General features: G+C 31.7%; 1 protein-coding gene across 1 annotated transcript in view; it reads left to right on the plus strand.

The window, feature by feature from the left end:
* The window catches only part of LRP1B (LDL receptor related protein 1B), a 1,811,620-nt gene that overhangs the window by 1,292,178 nt on the left and 501,075 nt on the right, over window positions 1-18,367 (plus strand). The window contains exons 34-36 of the mRNA XM_045853515.1: window positions 1,077-1,217; window positions 6,000-6,125; window positions 7,675-7,806. Of these exons, the coding sequence (XP_045709471.1) occupies window positions 1,077-1,217; window positions 6,000-6,125; window positions 7,675-7,806 (399 nt within the window). The remainder of the gene's footprint in view (window positions 1-1,076; window positions 1,218-5,999; window positions 6,126-7,674; window positions 7,807-18,367) is intronic.

The raw sequence follows: 18,367 nt of genomic DNA on the forward strand, positions 1-18,367 counted from the left end.
CAGATTCAGTAAGGGATGATTATTATTACTGTTCTTGCCGTACCTGAAACCAGGCTTTAATTCTGTCAAAATATCCTGGCATTTGATGAAAATAACTTGTACATTGAAGGTAAAGACTACATTCTTTTGATTATAGAAATAAATAAACTTTAACTTCTGGGTAGACAATTATTTGATCTCAGCTATCATTTGATTCTTGTGGAAATGCATAAAAATTCAAAACTTTTAAATTAAGAACTTTCGTTTAAATCCTTGCATTACCTTATTTTTTTTTCATGCATTTAACATGGAGACTTAGAAAGAACACAAGTTTTGGAGAAAGGAAGAAAAAATATTTAAATTTAATTAAGAAATGTAATCTCTATGAATCTTGTATTTTCTGTCTAAGAAAAGAGAATGATAATAGTTTCCTCATGGTTTTGCTGTGATAATACAAAATAATATAATGATAAATGTGTGTTTTTTCAGTAAAATGTTAACATCCTGAGGGTTAGGACAATTTCTTTTTATTTTACCTGTGGTACATCACAGAGTCTATACTATTAAATGAGCACTTAATACAATTATCATTATGTAGTAATAAAATTTTGGAGAAAGGGACATAAACTGTATAAAAATAAAAAAATTATAACTTTGAAGAATCCAGTAATAAAAAATACCAATGATTAAAAGTTTATATACTTTAAACAAGTTAAAGAACAATCTTTTTTTAGATATTTAAGATATTTTGTTGGATTTGCCATTTATTTACAAATATAGTATAATACTACTATTATAATCATTAAAGATATAAATAATAAAATAAGTATTCCATATTAATTTGAAATATAATTTTATATCATATATTATTTATAAAAAGAAAAATTGGCCAAGAATCTCTAACTGGGGAGGAATATTAAAACAAAATGTCACTATAGTTTACATTTTTAAAAGTAAAAACAATTTTACTGTTTTCCCTAGAAATAGGGGTTGAGAATATAACAAAGGATATAATAAAGTATTGTAGTGTAAATAACTTTTCATTATTATTTAACAAGATGCTTATCTTTTCCATAAAAACCTTTTTATTTTTATAGATAAGAAACTATGGTGGGCAGACCAAAACTTAGCTCAGCTGGGGACCTGCAGCAAAAGAGATGGCAGAAATCCCACAGTCCTCAGAAATAAGACTGCTGGGGTTGTGCATATGAAAGTGTATGATAAAGAGGCACAGCAAGGTAAGTCACACTGTAATGAATTTGCACCAGCTTTTGAATATATAATGTTTTATTTTTTTCATGTTATTTTCTCAGTTCAACAATTGAAGTTTCCTATTTTTGCTTCTAATATTAAAAAGGATAAAAGGCAAACTCTGCTTAATACTATAGAAGAAATTACTTTCATGTGAGGCATATAATGAGTTTTCAAAACATTAACAAAGCTTCCCAAGGAATATTGATGTGTCAGCTCTTCAAAGTGGTCTTATTCAGCTTTCTAGAAAAGATACAAGAAAAAATCCCAGCAAAATATTTGTGGTATATAATTAAACCTAGAAATTCAATGAACTAGGTGGCTTCAAATGGACTATGTCGACATAAGGATTTCGTACCCAAACACACTACATCATTCGGCTCTAAGCAATTTGCTTTTCGTTTTTGTTTGTCCAAATGGTGTGCAGTGAAATGGAGTGAGAGAACTAACAGATGGTTGCATAGGTGGACTTGTCACACTGCCCAAATGGCAATTTGATTAGATATGCCAGACAGTACAGCCTTGCACCTGCTAGTCCTTTCTTAGTTTTTGCTTCATGATCCATACATTAGCAGGGCTCCCTTCCTAGAAAAAATATTTTCCTGTATTTTACATTCTTACACTAGTCACTGCCATGAGAATCTTTAGCTTCATATATCTTTATTCTTAGGAAAACCACTTCAAAATTTTAATTTCTATCTAAAGCAGGTGGGCATGTAGACCAAAGTAGAAAAAAATAAAGATAAGAACAGTGACCCAAGGGGATCACTGATTTGGAAGACAGATGACAACTGTTAAGTAGACCGGGTTTGTTGGAGACACCAACTGAGAGCCATGAATACCTGCACATCCACAGACAAGTGGAGACCAGATTCATGGTTGCTTTTCCTGTACAGAGCAGGGGCCAAAAATGGTTCTGAAATGCTTTCTTCTATTTTTTAAACATTTTATTTATTTACTTTTAGAGAGAGAGGAAAGGAGGGGAAAAGAAAGGGAAAGAAATATCAATGTGTGGTTTCCCCTCACGCACCCCCTATTGGGAATCTGACCTATAACCCATGCATGTGCCCTGACTGGGAATCGAATCAGTGACCCTTTGCTTTGCAGTCTGATGTCCAATCCCCTGAGCCACACCAGCCTTGGCTGAAATGTTTTCTTGACAGGAACAGTAGGAAACATAATTCTTATTAATGAAAAAAATGTTTTAAGATAAAATTGCTTTAAGAAATCATCTAAAGTGATCACTCTGTCCTTTTCATGGTTGAGAAGACACCAATACCCAAACTCCTTAGCACAAATTTGTACTTGGTGTCAGACATTTATTTTGGTCATTGTCTATAATGATGAACAGCATTGTTTTCACTAACAATTCCATAATGGAACATTTTCTGTATCAAAATAAACAACTTTACTGGCATTCAAGTCATAGGAAATAGATTATTAGCTAGGAACAAAACACTAGAACACAGTAAAATATGATTTGGGGAGGAATTTTAATACAATATATTCATTAAGTATAAAATTTACAGTATTATGATAAACTTTAGTTCATAGTCCATACTAGATGAGATTGTACCTAAAAACACAGATTAGAAAATGCAAAAGAAATAGAAAAAGATATTATATTTCTAAACGGGACTTAAAAAAAAAATAGCCCTGGCTGGCGTAGCTCAGTGGATTGAGCTTGGGCTGCAAACCAAAGTGTCGCAGGTTCGATTCCCAGCCCGGGTACATGCCTGGGTTGCAGGCCATGACCCCCAGCAACCACACATTGATGTTTTTTTCTCTTTCTCCCTCCCTTCTCTCTCTAAAAATAAATAAATAAAATCTTTAAAAATATATATATTCACTTTTTAAAAATATGACCAAATATATATTTTGTTTGAATTTATAAATTAACATAATATACCTATTTATTCTGATATAGTTTCAATAAAGTTTCTTAGAGGAAAATTTTAGTATATTATTCTTAGCTCATTTTGCTCATGGTGACAAGATTTTCTCTCTTTTTTAAAGGATTTGATTATGTAGGTGCTTTTGGATATGCTATGCTGTAAAAGTATTACAAACCTGACCAGGAGCTCTTGCAAAAAGAAATTAATGATATAATATGTCTAAGCTTAAAATGCAGTGAAAATACTATTTTAGTAGAATAATATGCTATAAAAACATCTGTATTAAAGACAATCCCATTAACAGAATTACAGTGGGTAGCTTAAAGGCTTCATTAGTGTGAAATATGAGCAATTTGGGACTAAGATGTTAACATTCTTCCTCTTTGCATTTGAAAGTACAATTAGCTACTTCATTTATCATCTTTGACATAGATCACTGGAGTGTTGAGACTTTCTTTAGTCAAGTGGACTTTCTAGCTCCCCTAGAGAACTGAGGCATGAGGAGTGAACATTAGCATCATTACAAAATACTAAGCCAATCTAGTATTTCTAATCTGCTAGATAATTACTACCAAAATTGTCACTTTTAACAATCACTGTAGTATTTTCCTGTATCAAATCTATATTGTATAGACAAAGATACTAATTGTAAATAATGACAAATTTCATTTTCTTTTCACTTTTTCTCTTGTTCACCATTAATTTTCCCTTAGAGACTACACAAATGACACATAAAATGTGCATTGTTGTACAACATAGTTGTTAACATAGATTAATTTTATTATTTATCAAAAAATAAATATAACACTATATATTGCTATTACTGCAACTATGTTTAAAAATGCACAGTCCCAGACATTTTTTCACATAATTTTGTTATTATTAAGGTTCTATAATGCCTCATTTTCTCTTATTTTCATAAATTTATATTATTTTCTAATCTATTATATTTAATTCTTCAATTCCAGCGTTTTCTCTTGATTTGGTGTTTCTTCAAATTCTATAGTTAAGCATCACTTGTCAGTCCCAGCTTTTCAGTCTTTAATGGTAATTGAAATAAATTTATATCCAAATGTATATATCTATAGATTGGCATTGTGTTAACATACTGTACATTCACATGTTTTTCTACAGAATGAACTATGTATATTGTCAATATAGAATTCTTATAAATGTGTTAATATTATTATATCATTATTGAAACAATCAGAGATCTGAAATTTCACCTTAGTATTATGTCAACTTGGGAAAAAGGGAATATGTTAATTAATCTTAGTTTATAGAGAATACAAGTAACTATTTCAAAAGTTCAGGCCAACTCAAATCCTAGTGGGTGCTACTACATCAGATGCCCACTGCAGTAAGTGAGCAGAAAACATGGTAGATCTACTAAAATATCTCACACATTGAGAGTATTTCATAATTCAAAAATGACAGAACTCGTGAAAGATTTGATTGACAATTAAATCCCATCAGACCGTCTTGACTTCAGGAGACCAGGAATAATGAATTGCATTGGTACTTTGAATTTTCCATGGGGCACTATTGATATATAACATTTATCATGTTTTTAATTTCTCACCGGATTTACTGCACTTCATATCAAAGCTTGAACATCCAGTAAATGACATCTTATGTCTTTTTTTTTAAGATTTATTTATTTATTTTTTGAGAGGGAAGGGAGGGAGAAAGAGAGAGAGAAACATCAATGTGCAGTTGCTGGGGGCTGTGACCTGCAACCCAGGCATGTGCCCTGGCTGGGAATCGAACGTGCAATGCTTTGGTTCACAGCCCACGCTCAATCCACTGAGCTACACCAGCCAGTGCACATCATATGTCTTAGCATAATAGAAATGTTGCAAAATTAAATATTTAATGAACTTACTAAGTAAGGTTGTAAATTACTTAACTTCACTAGTTTTAACTACACATTAGGTGTAGTAAATTCAATGGAACATCTTCATAGAATGTCTACCTGTGATTACCTAATATTTGTCCTTGCTACTGCAAAGGAATAAGGAATGTTAATATGCCAATTAATTAGATGGCTCTTCAGGGTATTCTTTAAACACATTTTTAGGAATATTCAGAAGAATATGTTCATAGGAAAGACAAAATTGATTACCTTGCTTTCAAAATCCTTCCTTTTAGTGCTATAATCTTTGAGTTGAGTTACTAATATAATTTAATAATCATTTGTTTGAGACATTTAATTAAAGTATTCTTAAAAAAGGAGTACCTGTAAAGTTGAAATGAAATTTAGAAGTCAAAAAGTGAAGATTTTCTGTTTTGTGTGATCTTAAAATATAACCAATGTCTGTGACAGCATTCATCACAAACCAATTCCTTTAGATTTTCTTTAACTAAAAAATTTATGATGTATCTCCCTTTACTTTAAATCTTTTTAATGACCTCTTTATTTTTAAATTTATTTTATTGAGATATAATTGAAGTATAACACTGTGTAAGTTTAAGGTGCACCATGTATTAATTTGGTGCATTTATATATTACAATATGATTACTACTGTATGTTTAGCTAACACCACCATCACATCATATAATTACCATTTATTGTAGTGGGAGCAATTAAGATCTAGTCTTAACAACACTGAGTGGTCTTCAGAGCTAAATTAATACCATAAATTGATTATAGTATTGTTGTCTATAATCAGTATGCTACATATTAGATCTCCATTTACCATTTTGTAAGGTCAGACTTCAACTGTAATCTGCTTCTTCAATTTAGTCGATATAAAATAGCATATTTAGTAATCAACAATAGCATAAACATTTGTTCAAATTATTGACAATGAATGCTATTCTTTTTATTTTTCTTGAATTTTATTAATTTTGTTTGTTTTCCTTCTATGTAGGCAGCAATTCCTGCCAACTTAATAATGGTGGATGCTCTCAACTTTGTTTACCAACATCTGAAACTACAAGGACTTGCATGTGTACAGTGGGATATTACCTCCAAAAGAACCGCATGTCATGTCAAGGTATAATGTTTTCAAACATCTTAGTTCTGATGTATTCACTTCATTTATGCAGACATTATACAACCAACATCAGATAAATATTAGGAAAATAATAATACTAGCTTGTTATTAGGACAATGATATACTACTCAGTATCACGTGTAAGGTTTTTAATGTATTTAGTATGTTTTAAGTATTTCTGTTCTTATAAAACTTTCTAAGTTTGTAGTTATTTTCAGGAACTACAGTGTATTTTAAAACCCTATAACCAAATCCATTAGAGGCTACCTGCAATTTCAAAAGAGGTTAAAACAGTAGTTGGTTCATTATAATTATAATCCAATTTGAATATAGTTTATTTAAAAGTAAAAAAGTTATGTTTACTTTCTTTCAACTACTTAAGAGTAAATACCAGAGAGAATGTGGGTTCTCAGGTTTGTTGACTGAGGGAGAAGAATATTTAGAAGAATGGGAACTTTATAATATATTTTCCTGTCTTTTATTCCATAGACTCTAGTTCTACTAGTCCTGAAGAGCAATGGTTATAGAATAATCTCTTTATTCTATATTACATAAAAAATTCTTATTTATGATCCAGTGATAATAACTTAATTTTATTTAAAAATACTTCAATCTTATATGAGAAGTATTTTATTGTTGTTGTTGTTTTATTTTAATATATTATTATTTTATTTTAAATCATATATTTATATGATGCTCATGTGCAGGTACCGCTTCAAGACTTGAAAATACTGATTCACATAAGATCATAATAACCTTGTGGAGTAGGTTTATTCTCCATTTTTAGAAATGAGAAAACTGATTTGCAGAAGATTAGCAATCTTGTCCAAGTCACACAATTAAACAGTGGTAAAGATATATCTACACTTAGTCACTTTTGTTTTAATAAGAAAATAAGTATATATAAATGAACATTTTCTGACATATTAGAAAAATTCATAAACATCATTGTGCAGACTTCTGTTAGTGTGTGTGTATATATATATATATATATATATATATATATATATATGAACATACTTTAATGCTGAAAAAGCAAAATCTTAGCAAAAATTAAGCACAGAGAGCTTTTAGTTTTCAAAAGGATGTAAGAAGTCTACTTCTACTAGGAAAATTACTCATATAGTTATCTAAAATCAAAAGTGAGTATTGTCCATAAGCAAAGAGATGCTTGGGCTTTAGAGAAGAAGAGGGTGGATTTGGTTGGTGAGGTCAAGGATGCTTGTGCCTATTACTTACCTCAGTGTTTATGGTCACAAGACCTGTAGTATCATCACTACTTTTTAGAAATTCAAATTATTGGGCCCCTGGGATGGGGCCCAGGTATGTGTGTTTTAACAAGTCTCCCAGGAAATTCTGATATATAGTCAATTTTGAGAAAAACTAATCTACTTACCTTTTAACATTTCAGAAATAAAGTATACAACCAAAAAAAAAAGGAAGGGAGCTAAGTATAATTTTATGAAAGAAATTCAGATCATTAAAAATAACACTAATGAATTATTTTGATGTTAAATATTCATTTGGACTTTCCCCCCCATCTAATTAGGTATAGAGTCATTTCTTATGTACTCTGTTCATGAAGGAATCAGGGGAATACCTCTGGAACCAAGTGACAAAACGGATGCTTTGATGCCTATAACTGGAACTTCATTTGCCGTGGGAATAGATTTTCATGCAGGTAAAATAGCTTTTTATTCATAATTTATATGTATTGTTTTCACTTGATGTATTAAACATGATGGGAATATAATATTCTGTCTACACTCTGATTGTCGAGATGAAAAATAAGAAAGCAAATTACAGATGCATTTTTAAGCCAAATACACATTGTTCTAAAAAAAATAATAATGAGGCAGAATTCTCCTGAAGTTTAGCATTTGAATTGCAAGTGCATGAAGACATCATGATTGGCATTTGGTTGCTTTACTTTTATTTCTACTTGTCCTTTTTCTCAAATAAGAGTTTTATTTTTAACCAATAATAAATACAAAATATATAAACATTTTGATTTATTACATACTTAAAACATAATCTTATTTAAAACATATTCAGACTGTGATTATCTTATATTCTAATTCAGGTAGCAGCAAATTAAATCCAAATAATCAAAATGTTTATTAATGCTAAGCCATTTTAAATTACTTTTGAGTATGTGTCATTTTGAGGTCAGATTTTACCTTACTTTCTTGTTTTAACATACAATAAAACAAAGCACATTGAGCACTAATATTTTACTGTCACTAATAAAAATGATTTGGAGATGGTTGACACTTCCAAATCTTTCAAAGTAAACAAGTTCTGTTTTGTTTTAGTTTTTTTGTGCTAACTGCTAAATTCAGATATTACAAGCATTAAATATGCTTCTCTCATGATATTCAGATTTATCATTCTACAAATGAGGGTTTAAACTTGTTAAAACAAATGCCTCTACCTCTTGCCCAACTAAAGGATGTGTTTCCTGACTTAATGTGTTAGTGTTCAACTGTGTGAATGTTCCCAGTATTTTTTTTTCATTTCTAAAGTCTTAATTTTATTTAATGTTAACAACAAATACCTTTTTATTAATAATCTTAAAAATGAATGCTTCAGCATTGGCATGTGGGCTGCTATTAGTAACATTTTTTCCCTAGTTCCAACACATTTTATTTAATTAAGAGTTAATGAAATTTTTGACTACAAATTAATAAATTACTAGGAAACTTCACAAATGGTTCAAAGATGTCTTCTCTTAAGTAAATAATTTTTTTACCAAATGCTTGGATATGGGTATTTTACTTTTTTAAAGGAGCCTTTCTCCTAAAAAGAAATATGGACACATATAGCCTATTTTCTTGAATAATATGTTAATTTTTCCATAATCATTGTGATTTTTGATCATTAAACATTATTATTCATGAAGGTCCCACTGCACTACCCCAAAATAGATTTTATGAATAATCTACTTTGTTTTTATTTATATGCATCTTATTCTTTAGAAATTTATTACACAAGATTTAGTAAGTACAGGAAAAAAGGACTCATAAACATGGACAACAGTGTGGTGACTGCTGGGGGAGGGGGCTATAAAGGGTCTAAATGGTAATGAGAAAATACAGTGAAGATAAAATCAAATAAAAAGATTCAGTAAGTACAAAACTGAGAAAGTTTAAACTTTTTGAAAAACTGATGTATATATGTATAGATTTTTACCCAATACATAGTCTCTTGTTTTAGCTGGGATCACTTATTTGTTCTTTTAAATATACTATAACGGTTTTGAAAGTTTTGGATAAATCTCTATGAAGGACAAATACTAGAATAAGCCATTTGCTCTAACTGTCCTGATTAGATCATTAGTAAATGTCTTGTTTCTTAAGGGTAAACTGATTATTTGTATAAGTTAAATTCACTCTTTGAGGGTTTTTTTAAAGATTTTATTTATTTATTTTTAGAGAGGGAAGGGAGGTAGATAGAGAGAGAGAAACATCAATGTGCAGTTGCTGGGGGTTATGGCCTGCAACCCAGGCATGTACCCGGGCTGGGAATCGAACCTGCGACACTTTGGTTCGCAGCCCAAGCTCAATCCACTGACCTACACCAGCCAGGGCTCACTCTTTGAGGTTTTATGCTAACTCTAAAATGGTTGTTTTATGTAATGTACCCTGATAGGGGATAATTTTATTTGCAGAAAATAGTTTTCTTCTTTTTTCTAAACTCCCAATAATTATTAATATAATAATAAACTTATTTTATTTTAAAGTAGCTTTTCTTTATTAAAATTAAATTTATTGAGGTAACATTAGTTAATTACATTGTGTGTTTCCGGTATACAATTCTATAATACATCATCTGCATATTGTATTGTTTGCTCACCACCCAAGTTTAGTCTACATCCATCACCATGTATTTGAACCCTTCTACTCTTTTTATCCTCTCATCATCCCCCTTTCCCTCTGGTAACCATGAGACTGGTATCTATGAGTTTGTTTTGTTAGATTGTCTGTTGTTTTCTGTTTTATATCCCACATATTAATGAAATCAATATGGGTCTTGTCTTTTTCCATTGAACTTATTTAACTTAGCATGTCACTCTCAAGATCTATCCATGTTGTCACAAATGGCAATACTTAATTGTTTTTTATGGCTAAGTAGTATTCCATTGATATATGTATCACATCTGTTTCCATTCATCTGTTAAAGTACACTTAGGTAGTTTCCTTGTCTTGGCTATTACAAATATTGCTGCAATGAATATAGGGTAGCATATCTTTACGAATAAGTATTTTCAAAGTTTTGGGGTATGAATCAAGATGAGGGATTGCTGGACTGTATGGTAGCTCTATTATTAATTTTTTGAGGAACCTTTATACTGATGTCCACAGGGGCTGCACCAATTTACATACCCATCAGCAGTGTACAAGGGTTCCCTTTTCTTCACATCCCCTTCAGCACATACTTCTTGCCTTATTGATATTTCATTGACATTTGATTTTCATTTCCCTAATGACTAATGATGTTGAGCTTCTTTTCACGTGCCTGTTGGACATCTACATTTATTCCCAGTGGCATTTTTTCAAAGAAATAAACAAAAATAAATCCTCAAATTTGTATGGATAGTCAAAGATATCCTGAGGGGAAAGAAAGAACAAACTTGGAGGTGTCACGCACACCATCTTCAAAATATACTACAAAGTCCCAATTATAAAACCAGTATGTTATTGGCAGAGAAATAGATGCACAGATCAATGGAATAGAATTGAGAGCCCAGAAATAAACCCACACCTATACGAGGTCTGTCCAGGAAGTATCAAGCCATGCAACATGAAAAATAGAGACATTTATTGAAGAAGATACAAAATACAAGAAATATTGTACATAGGACAATGGCACCTCAGTCCCCTTCAAAGTAGGCACTTTGGAACCTCATTCTGTTCTCCCAACCATCATTAGCTGCCCCATCATAGTTTCCTAAATCTCACTGATGGTCTGAAATCTTTCCTCGTTCAAAGGTGATTTTAGTTTTGGGAATAGCTAGAAGTCACAGGATGCCAAATATGGGCTTGTAGGGGAACAGAGTCATCCCCTGATGACTTGATTTGATGCTTTGCCAAAAAATACTCTGCACCATGTGTGAGTGGGCACATTATTGTGATAAAGCTGCCAATCACTAGCTGCCTGTAGCTGTAGCCTTCTGACTCATTTGAACATTTTCCACAGAGGAATGCTGAAGCTTAATGCAAAATTTGATACAGATTCATTGCTCTACTCACTCAGTTATTTTGAATGTGATGGCCACACAGTGCACATGTTCACTCAATGATGTGTACCACCGCTACTAGCTAGCACAGCAAAGTTGTCATTATTCATGCATGCACTTTCCAGTCCACTCTCCTTGGCTGCCAGGTTACATCAATGTTGCTCAAACCATTCTCATTGTATTAACAATGGCTGCACTCTTTCCAGACAGACCTTGCTATAGAAAACTGATTTTTCACAAAGGATCCGAAAACATACAATGGAAAAAGAAAAGCCTCTTCAGATAAATCACTGGTTGTTATGTAAGATTTCATGTTCATATTATGCCTGCCATATTTTAAAATTTCATTTCTAGAGATAAATTATTTTTAGAAAAATTTATTTCTTCTACATATGAAAAGCTGAAGGCTAAGGAATATATAAAATTAGGATGTTCAAGAATCTCTTAAAATCTTGTCAAAAAGAAAACGGCTAAAACTTTTTTTTGTTTTTTGTTTGTTTGTTTTTTAATTAGAGAAGGTTAGATGCCTGGGATCAATTAAACATACAGTGTGGAAAAGCCAGACTTTTGCAACAGACAACATAGATTTAATACCAGTAGCTAACTAATAGCTCTGAGATCTTAGGTAGGCTACTTCATTTTTCTCAGGCTCAGTTTTCTCAACTTTTGAAAATATTTAGATCAATGTTGCAAAGTTTTTTTTTTACAGTACCTGATATACATAGATGCTGAGAATTTAGTAACAGTATCTAATAATGAAAAATAATAAATTATAGAAATTAATATGTGGTATATATTTATAAAAATGCCTTGGAAGCTATACTAAATTCCTACTTAGCAAATATTTTTTTCTGTTTCTTTTTTACATACATTACATTTTCTACTCAGTTATCTGTGTAGAATAATAGTTGTTTTTAACTTTGGGGGGCCAGAAAGAGTAGGTTAGTAAATTTCCCTAGTGACATGAACTTAATAATAATAACAATGCTAATGAATAGTTTGTAGAGCAGGTGTTTAAGGATTAAATAAAATTACCAGCTATTTGAATTCATTAAATGCAAATCTAGGAGAACAGCTGTGTACTTAGCCAATACACCAGCTAAATACTGAAGATGATGATGATAGTGGCAGTGGTGATATCAAAAGCTTTCAACATCTTCACATATATTTGGCTTCCATCTCCTCGTCTTGTCCTTCATTAACTGTATCTCATGAGAATGTATTAGAATTAGAATAAGTGTCAGCAACTTGATTTATAATATTGTTATAGACAATATACAAACTCTGTGACTTTGTAGACTGAAGTTCTTTCAGGGAGGGAGGATGGAAGATAACTGGATTGCTCCTGAGAGAGACTGAGAAAACAACTTACATGTAAACCTCATTGTTTCTTAAACCAAGGGCTTTATGGTTTATCTGATTTTATGTTTTTCCTCTATTTTACAGACATTATATTTTCTTATTTTTAGTGGCATTCATCTCAGGGAAATAACCCCTTCTTTATGATCAATCAAATATATTGTGACAGATCAAAGGGCACACTTGCCCCTTGTTCTAATCATAACAAGAACATAGTGTGAAGAATAATCACTAGTTAAGTGTAACTATAATTTATGTAATATTATTTCACTACCACAATTTACAGGGATAAACACATTGTTTGAACCTGTACATTTCATGAGGATTAACAGATATGAACCTTTGCTGGGTCTTGGTCCTAATGAATTAGAGTTTTCTGCAGTAAAAGGATATTGTACACCAGATGAAGCAATTCTGGATAGTATCCACCAAAAGGAGGCCCTGTAGCTAAATGTAAAATGTTCAAAGCATTCTTTTCACTTCACTGGAAAAGTTCTGTTCCACTGGAGGAAAAAATATTAAACTCTGAAAACCCTTGCCTGCTAGATGATACAGTCCTGATGAATGGCTATTTTATTTGATGCTTTGAAGGATATATAGTTACTTAGTCAAAAAGCCTTCAGAACAAAACCCATTGCTCTAATTAGTAATGTGATCTTCAGTAATGCTTTATTCAGTTTCCCCAGGCCATCTTGGTGGCATTTATGCCTTTTTCATAATAATTATGTAATAGAATATTAACTTGATAGAGGACATTCTATTCAGAGAAAGTTATTTATCTAAAATTTTCAAGGTTATATTTTTTCATCTTTAATCTCTATTGTGCGAATTTGAGTTATCCAACTGAATATTAACAAATGTTGATTACTACCTGTTAGCTGTAGAACATAACAGGTAAATTGCTGTGGAGGATAAAGATAACAAGGACTAGTTTTTTAGGTAATACATTAATGAATGATCTGTATGGATTTATTTTTAAGATTGTATCCAAGTATCATTATTTGAATGTCATTTCTTGTAACTCACCATGGGAAATATCCTAATGCCTTTCATACCATCACATAGTGACCTGGCTAGTAAGATAATAAAGACACTGAAAGAACATGTCATCATGTACCTGTTAAAACCCATAGAATGTACATCACGAGGAGTAAACCTAATGTAAACTACAGATGTGACAATATAGGTTCATCACTTCTAATAAATATACCAGTCCTGATAGCAGAGTAGTCTATGTGTGTTGGAGAGGAAAGAGTATATGGGAATTCTCAATTTTGCTGTAAATCGAAAAGTGCTCTAATTTGCATTTCTCTGATGATTAGTGACATTGAGCATATTTTCATATCTCTATTGACCATCTATATGTCCTCTTTGGATAAGTGTCTACACAGGTCCTTTGCCCATTTTTTAATCGGGTTGTTTGTTTATTTTTGGTGTTGAGTTTTGTAAGTTCTTTATACATTTTGGATACTAACCCTTTATCAGTTGCATCAGTGAATATATTCTCCCATTCTTTGGGTTATTTTTTTTTATTTTGATAGTGTTTTCCTTTGCTGTGCAAAACATTTTAGTTTGATGTAGTCTCATTTATTCATTTTTTTCTTTTGTTTCTCTTGCCTCAGGAGATATATCTGATACAATATTGTTATAAGGAATGTCCAAGATTTTGCTGCTTACTTTTTCTTCTAGGATTTTTATGGTTTTGGGTTTAATATTTAAGTCTTCAAACCATTTTGAATTTGTTTTTGTGTGTAGTGTAAGAAGGTGGTCTAATATATTTTTTCTACATCTATCTGTCCATTTTTTTCAATACCATTTATCAAATAAATTCTTTTGCCCATTGTCTATGCTTGCTTCCTCTGCCAGATATTAATTGACTATAAAGGTATGTTTATTGCTCTCTCTTCTGTTCCATTGATCTATTTATATGTCTGTTTTTGTGCCATTATCATGCTGTTTTCATTATTTCAGCTTTATAGTATAGTTTAATATTAGGTAACTTGATTTCTCCAACTTTGTTCTTCTCTCTCAGGATTGCTGTTGCTATGTACGGCCTTTTATGGTTCTATATAAATATTTGAAATATTTGTTTTAGTTCTATGAAATACATCTTTGGAATCCTGATATTAATTATGTTGAATCTATAGATTGCTTTGGGTACTATGAACATTCAAATATGTTAATTCTTCCTATCAATGAACATGGAATGTGCCTCCACTTATTTGTATCTCCTTCACCTTATTTCTTCAGTGTCATAATTTTCCAAATGCAGGTTTTCTACATTCTTGGTTAGGTTTATTCCTAATTATTCCATACTTTTTTGAAGCAATTGTGAGTGGGATCATTTTCTTAATTTCCCTTTTTTAAATTTGTTTTTGGCATATAAAAATGCAACTGCTTTCTACATATTAATTTTGAATCCTGCTATTTTATAAATTCATTTATCAGTTCTAGTAATTCCTTGGAATCTTTTGGGTTCTCTATGGACAGAATCATGTCCTCTGCAAAAAAAAAAGGCAGTTTTACTTCTCCCTCTCCAATTTGCATACCTTTTATTTCTTCTTGTCTGATTGCTCTGGCTAGGACTTCCAGTACTGTGTTGAGTAAGAGAGGTGAAATGGACATCTGCATCTTGTTCCCGATCTTCAGGGCAACACTTGTAGTTTTGTCCCATTGAGTATGATGCTGGCTGTGAGTGTGTCATATATGGCCTTTATTATGAGACACCATCTCAACACCTCAGAATGGCTATCACCAATAAATTAACAAACAAGTGCTATGGAGGATGTGAAGAAAGGGGAACTCTTTTGAGCTATTGGTATGAATGCTGATTGGTGCAGCCACTGTGGAAAGAAGTATGGTGATACCTCAGAAAAATTAAAAATGAATCTGCCTTTTGACTCAGCTATCCCACTAGTGGGAATATATCCAAAGGAACCAAAAACACTAGTTTGAAAGAACAGAAGCACCCTTATGTTCATTGCTGTGTTATTTATAATCACCAAGATATGGAAGCAGCCCAAGTGCCTATCATATCAGTAGATGAGTGGGTAAAACAGCTATGGGGCATTTACACAATGCAATACTACTTGGCCATAAAAAGAGAATAAAATTTTACCCTTTGAGACAGTATGGATGGACCTAGAGAACATTATGCTAAGTGAAACAAGCCAGTCAGAGAAAGATAAATACCATATGATTTCACTTATATGTGGAATCTAATGAACAGTTTGAACTATCAAGGAAAATAGAGAGAGACTCATAGGTAGAGAGCAGGATAACAGCTAAAGGGGGGAGGCTAGGGGTTGGGGGAGTTGAGCAAAAAGAAAAAAAAACTCATGGACATGGACAACAGTGTGGTGATTTCTAGGGGGAGGGTATATAAGGGAACTAAATGGTAATTGGAAAATGCAATACAAAACAAAAAAATTACTATAAAAATGAACCATAAAAATAAATAAATAAAAGTTCTCTAAAATAGCGTATATTAATAATAATCACTAAAGGAGACTATGTGACAGACTATCTTTGCCATATCGAAACAGTTGACTATCAGCTATTTGCATAGAAGACTCTCCCCTTAACAGTAGCATAACATTTACATATATCTTCTAATATTAGAACTAGGAGTATCTGATCACATCTAGTAGCAGTCCTCCATGTTGCAGATCAGGAAACTAGAACAAAAAGATATTGAGGATCTGTATAGTAATAGCATATCCTAGTTCTAATTCTCTACACTATGTCATCTTGCATTTGTAGGTACTGAAACTAATTTTATTCAGACCATTTTTAACATGATGATGAAATTACATTATACTTCTGCAAATTTCTGCTGCTAGAAGATCATGTTTCCTTTTGAATTTTATACTGAATCACATCATCTCAAAACCCATTTAATAATTGAGGCAGGTGACTCTTAGGTCAATGTCTCCTTTTCCTATGCCTGGAGGCTTAAGAAACTGCTATTCATAAAAATTTTTTAGTAATCACTTTGTCATCAACCAAGGCCACAAAAAAATTATAGAAAGAATTTTTTTATGTCAAGAACAGGAATAGCTTAAAAAATGTGATAATGTTGCTTTGATATATATTTTTTCAATTTTACAAAAACATTTCCTTGACTACGAAATGAATTTTTAAGGGTGGGTCAGTCATTCTTGTTCTTGGGACAGTGGACTAACTTTGTATTGCCATTTCAAACTTGCTTCAACACGGCTGTTTTAAATCATATGAATAATTTGTATCTATTTATAGATGATAATATTGAGTAAATCTTTCAAGATGTAAAGCACTGACTACCACTAGAAAATAAAAACTTTTCAACATTTTCTGGGAGAAAAATATCATAAATATACATAAAATAAAGTATTATAAGTTAACTTATTGGAAATATCTCACAAATGTCTTCAGTATAATTTATAAACCCAAAACATTAAAACAAAACAAAAGGCAAGCTTCTTTTAAGCATCTGAATTCTTCAATAGGTAACCTAAAACCCTAAATTCTAGGAAATGTACATCGATGGCCTATTAAGATTAAAGTCTTGATCAACTTATTTGGGATATTTATTATTTTCTCTGTTATTGAGACAATCACTTAAGCAAATCTAATGAAAGTTTTTTCTCAGGCAGTTAGCACTTGTCATGAAATTGAAAAGTCCCAGCAACAGCTTTAGACTATGGCAGTTCACATGAAACAGACACAATCTGTGTTTCAGGTCCTTTTCTTTACCCCTTTCCTAAGTCACTCTATGCTTCTGTGTTTCCTTTTAGCTGCTTAGGATTCTCTTTGGCAGACTACATTCAAAAACTGATACTCTGATGTCTCTCTACTCTTTTCCTGATCAAAACTCATTTACCAAGAACCCCAATCTCAAAAATTTCTAGTTATACTACTTCACAATAAACTATTAGTAGTTGCCAGGAGATTGGCAAATTACTTTACTGTGTGTGCTTGAGCAAAGCACAGTATCCTAATCCAGCACCATAAACCCAACTAAAGTAACACTAAAATATCTGATGAAAGTATTTTATGGACAGTTTAATTTTAGGGATGTTTTTCAACTTACTCTGAACTCTGAGTTTTAGACAATAGATTTGCACCTGTTTATTTCCAAAAACTCAACCCTGGATATGCTCACAGGTTAAAGGATAATGAAGAGGTATCCTTTAGCATAGTTACATTGATTCCCTTAATACAGTTAAGTATAACTTTAACCTTGAAAACATGTATTACCTCCATTTTAAGAAAACCAAGTATCTATTAGTCCATTTTTCTTTCTGACATGCTCTCAGAAAATCAAAACAAAACAAAACAAAAGCTATGATTCATCTTCTGAAATTGTCATTCATTAGTTTTTAATCAAGCAGAAAATTTTCTAGTTAACAAAGAAAAAGAACAGTTATTTAATTGATTTTTGGACTAAGCAATGGCTGTTTAATTTCTTTTTAATATTCAGCCTCTTTCTTAACCAGAAGCAGTAAGTAGTAAGTAGATCCTTTTGAGGACTTAAAAAAAGAAATAATTATTCTGGTGAATTCCTTAGTATTTTTCAAACATGGCTGAAATAGAAAGCCTAAATATGGGACTAATTACTTGCAAGTGCATTAGAAAGAATAGGTTTGGAAGAGGAAGAAATTAA

Source organism: Phyllostomus hastatus, unplaced genomic scaffold (genome assembly GCF_019186645.2).
Source record: "Phyllostomus hastatus isolate PE091 unplaced genomic scaffold, TTU_PhHast_1.1 phas_contig_1, whole genome shotgun sequence".
Classification (NCBI taxonomy): domain Eukaryota; kingdom Metazoa; phylum Chordata; class Mammalia; order Chiroptera; family Phyllostomidae; genus Phyllostomus; species Phyllostomus hastatus.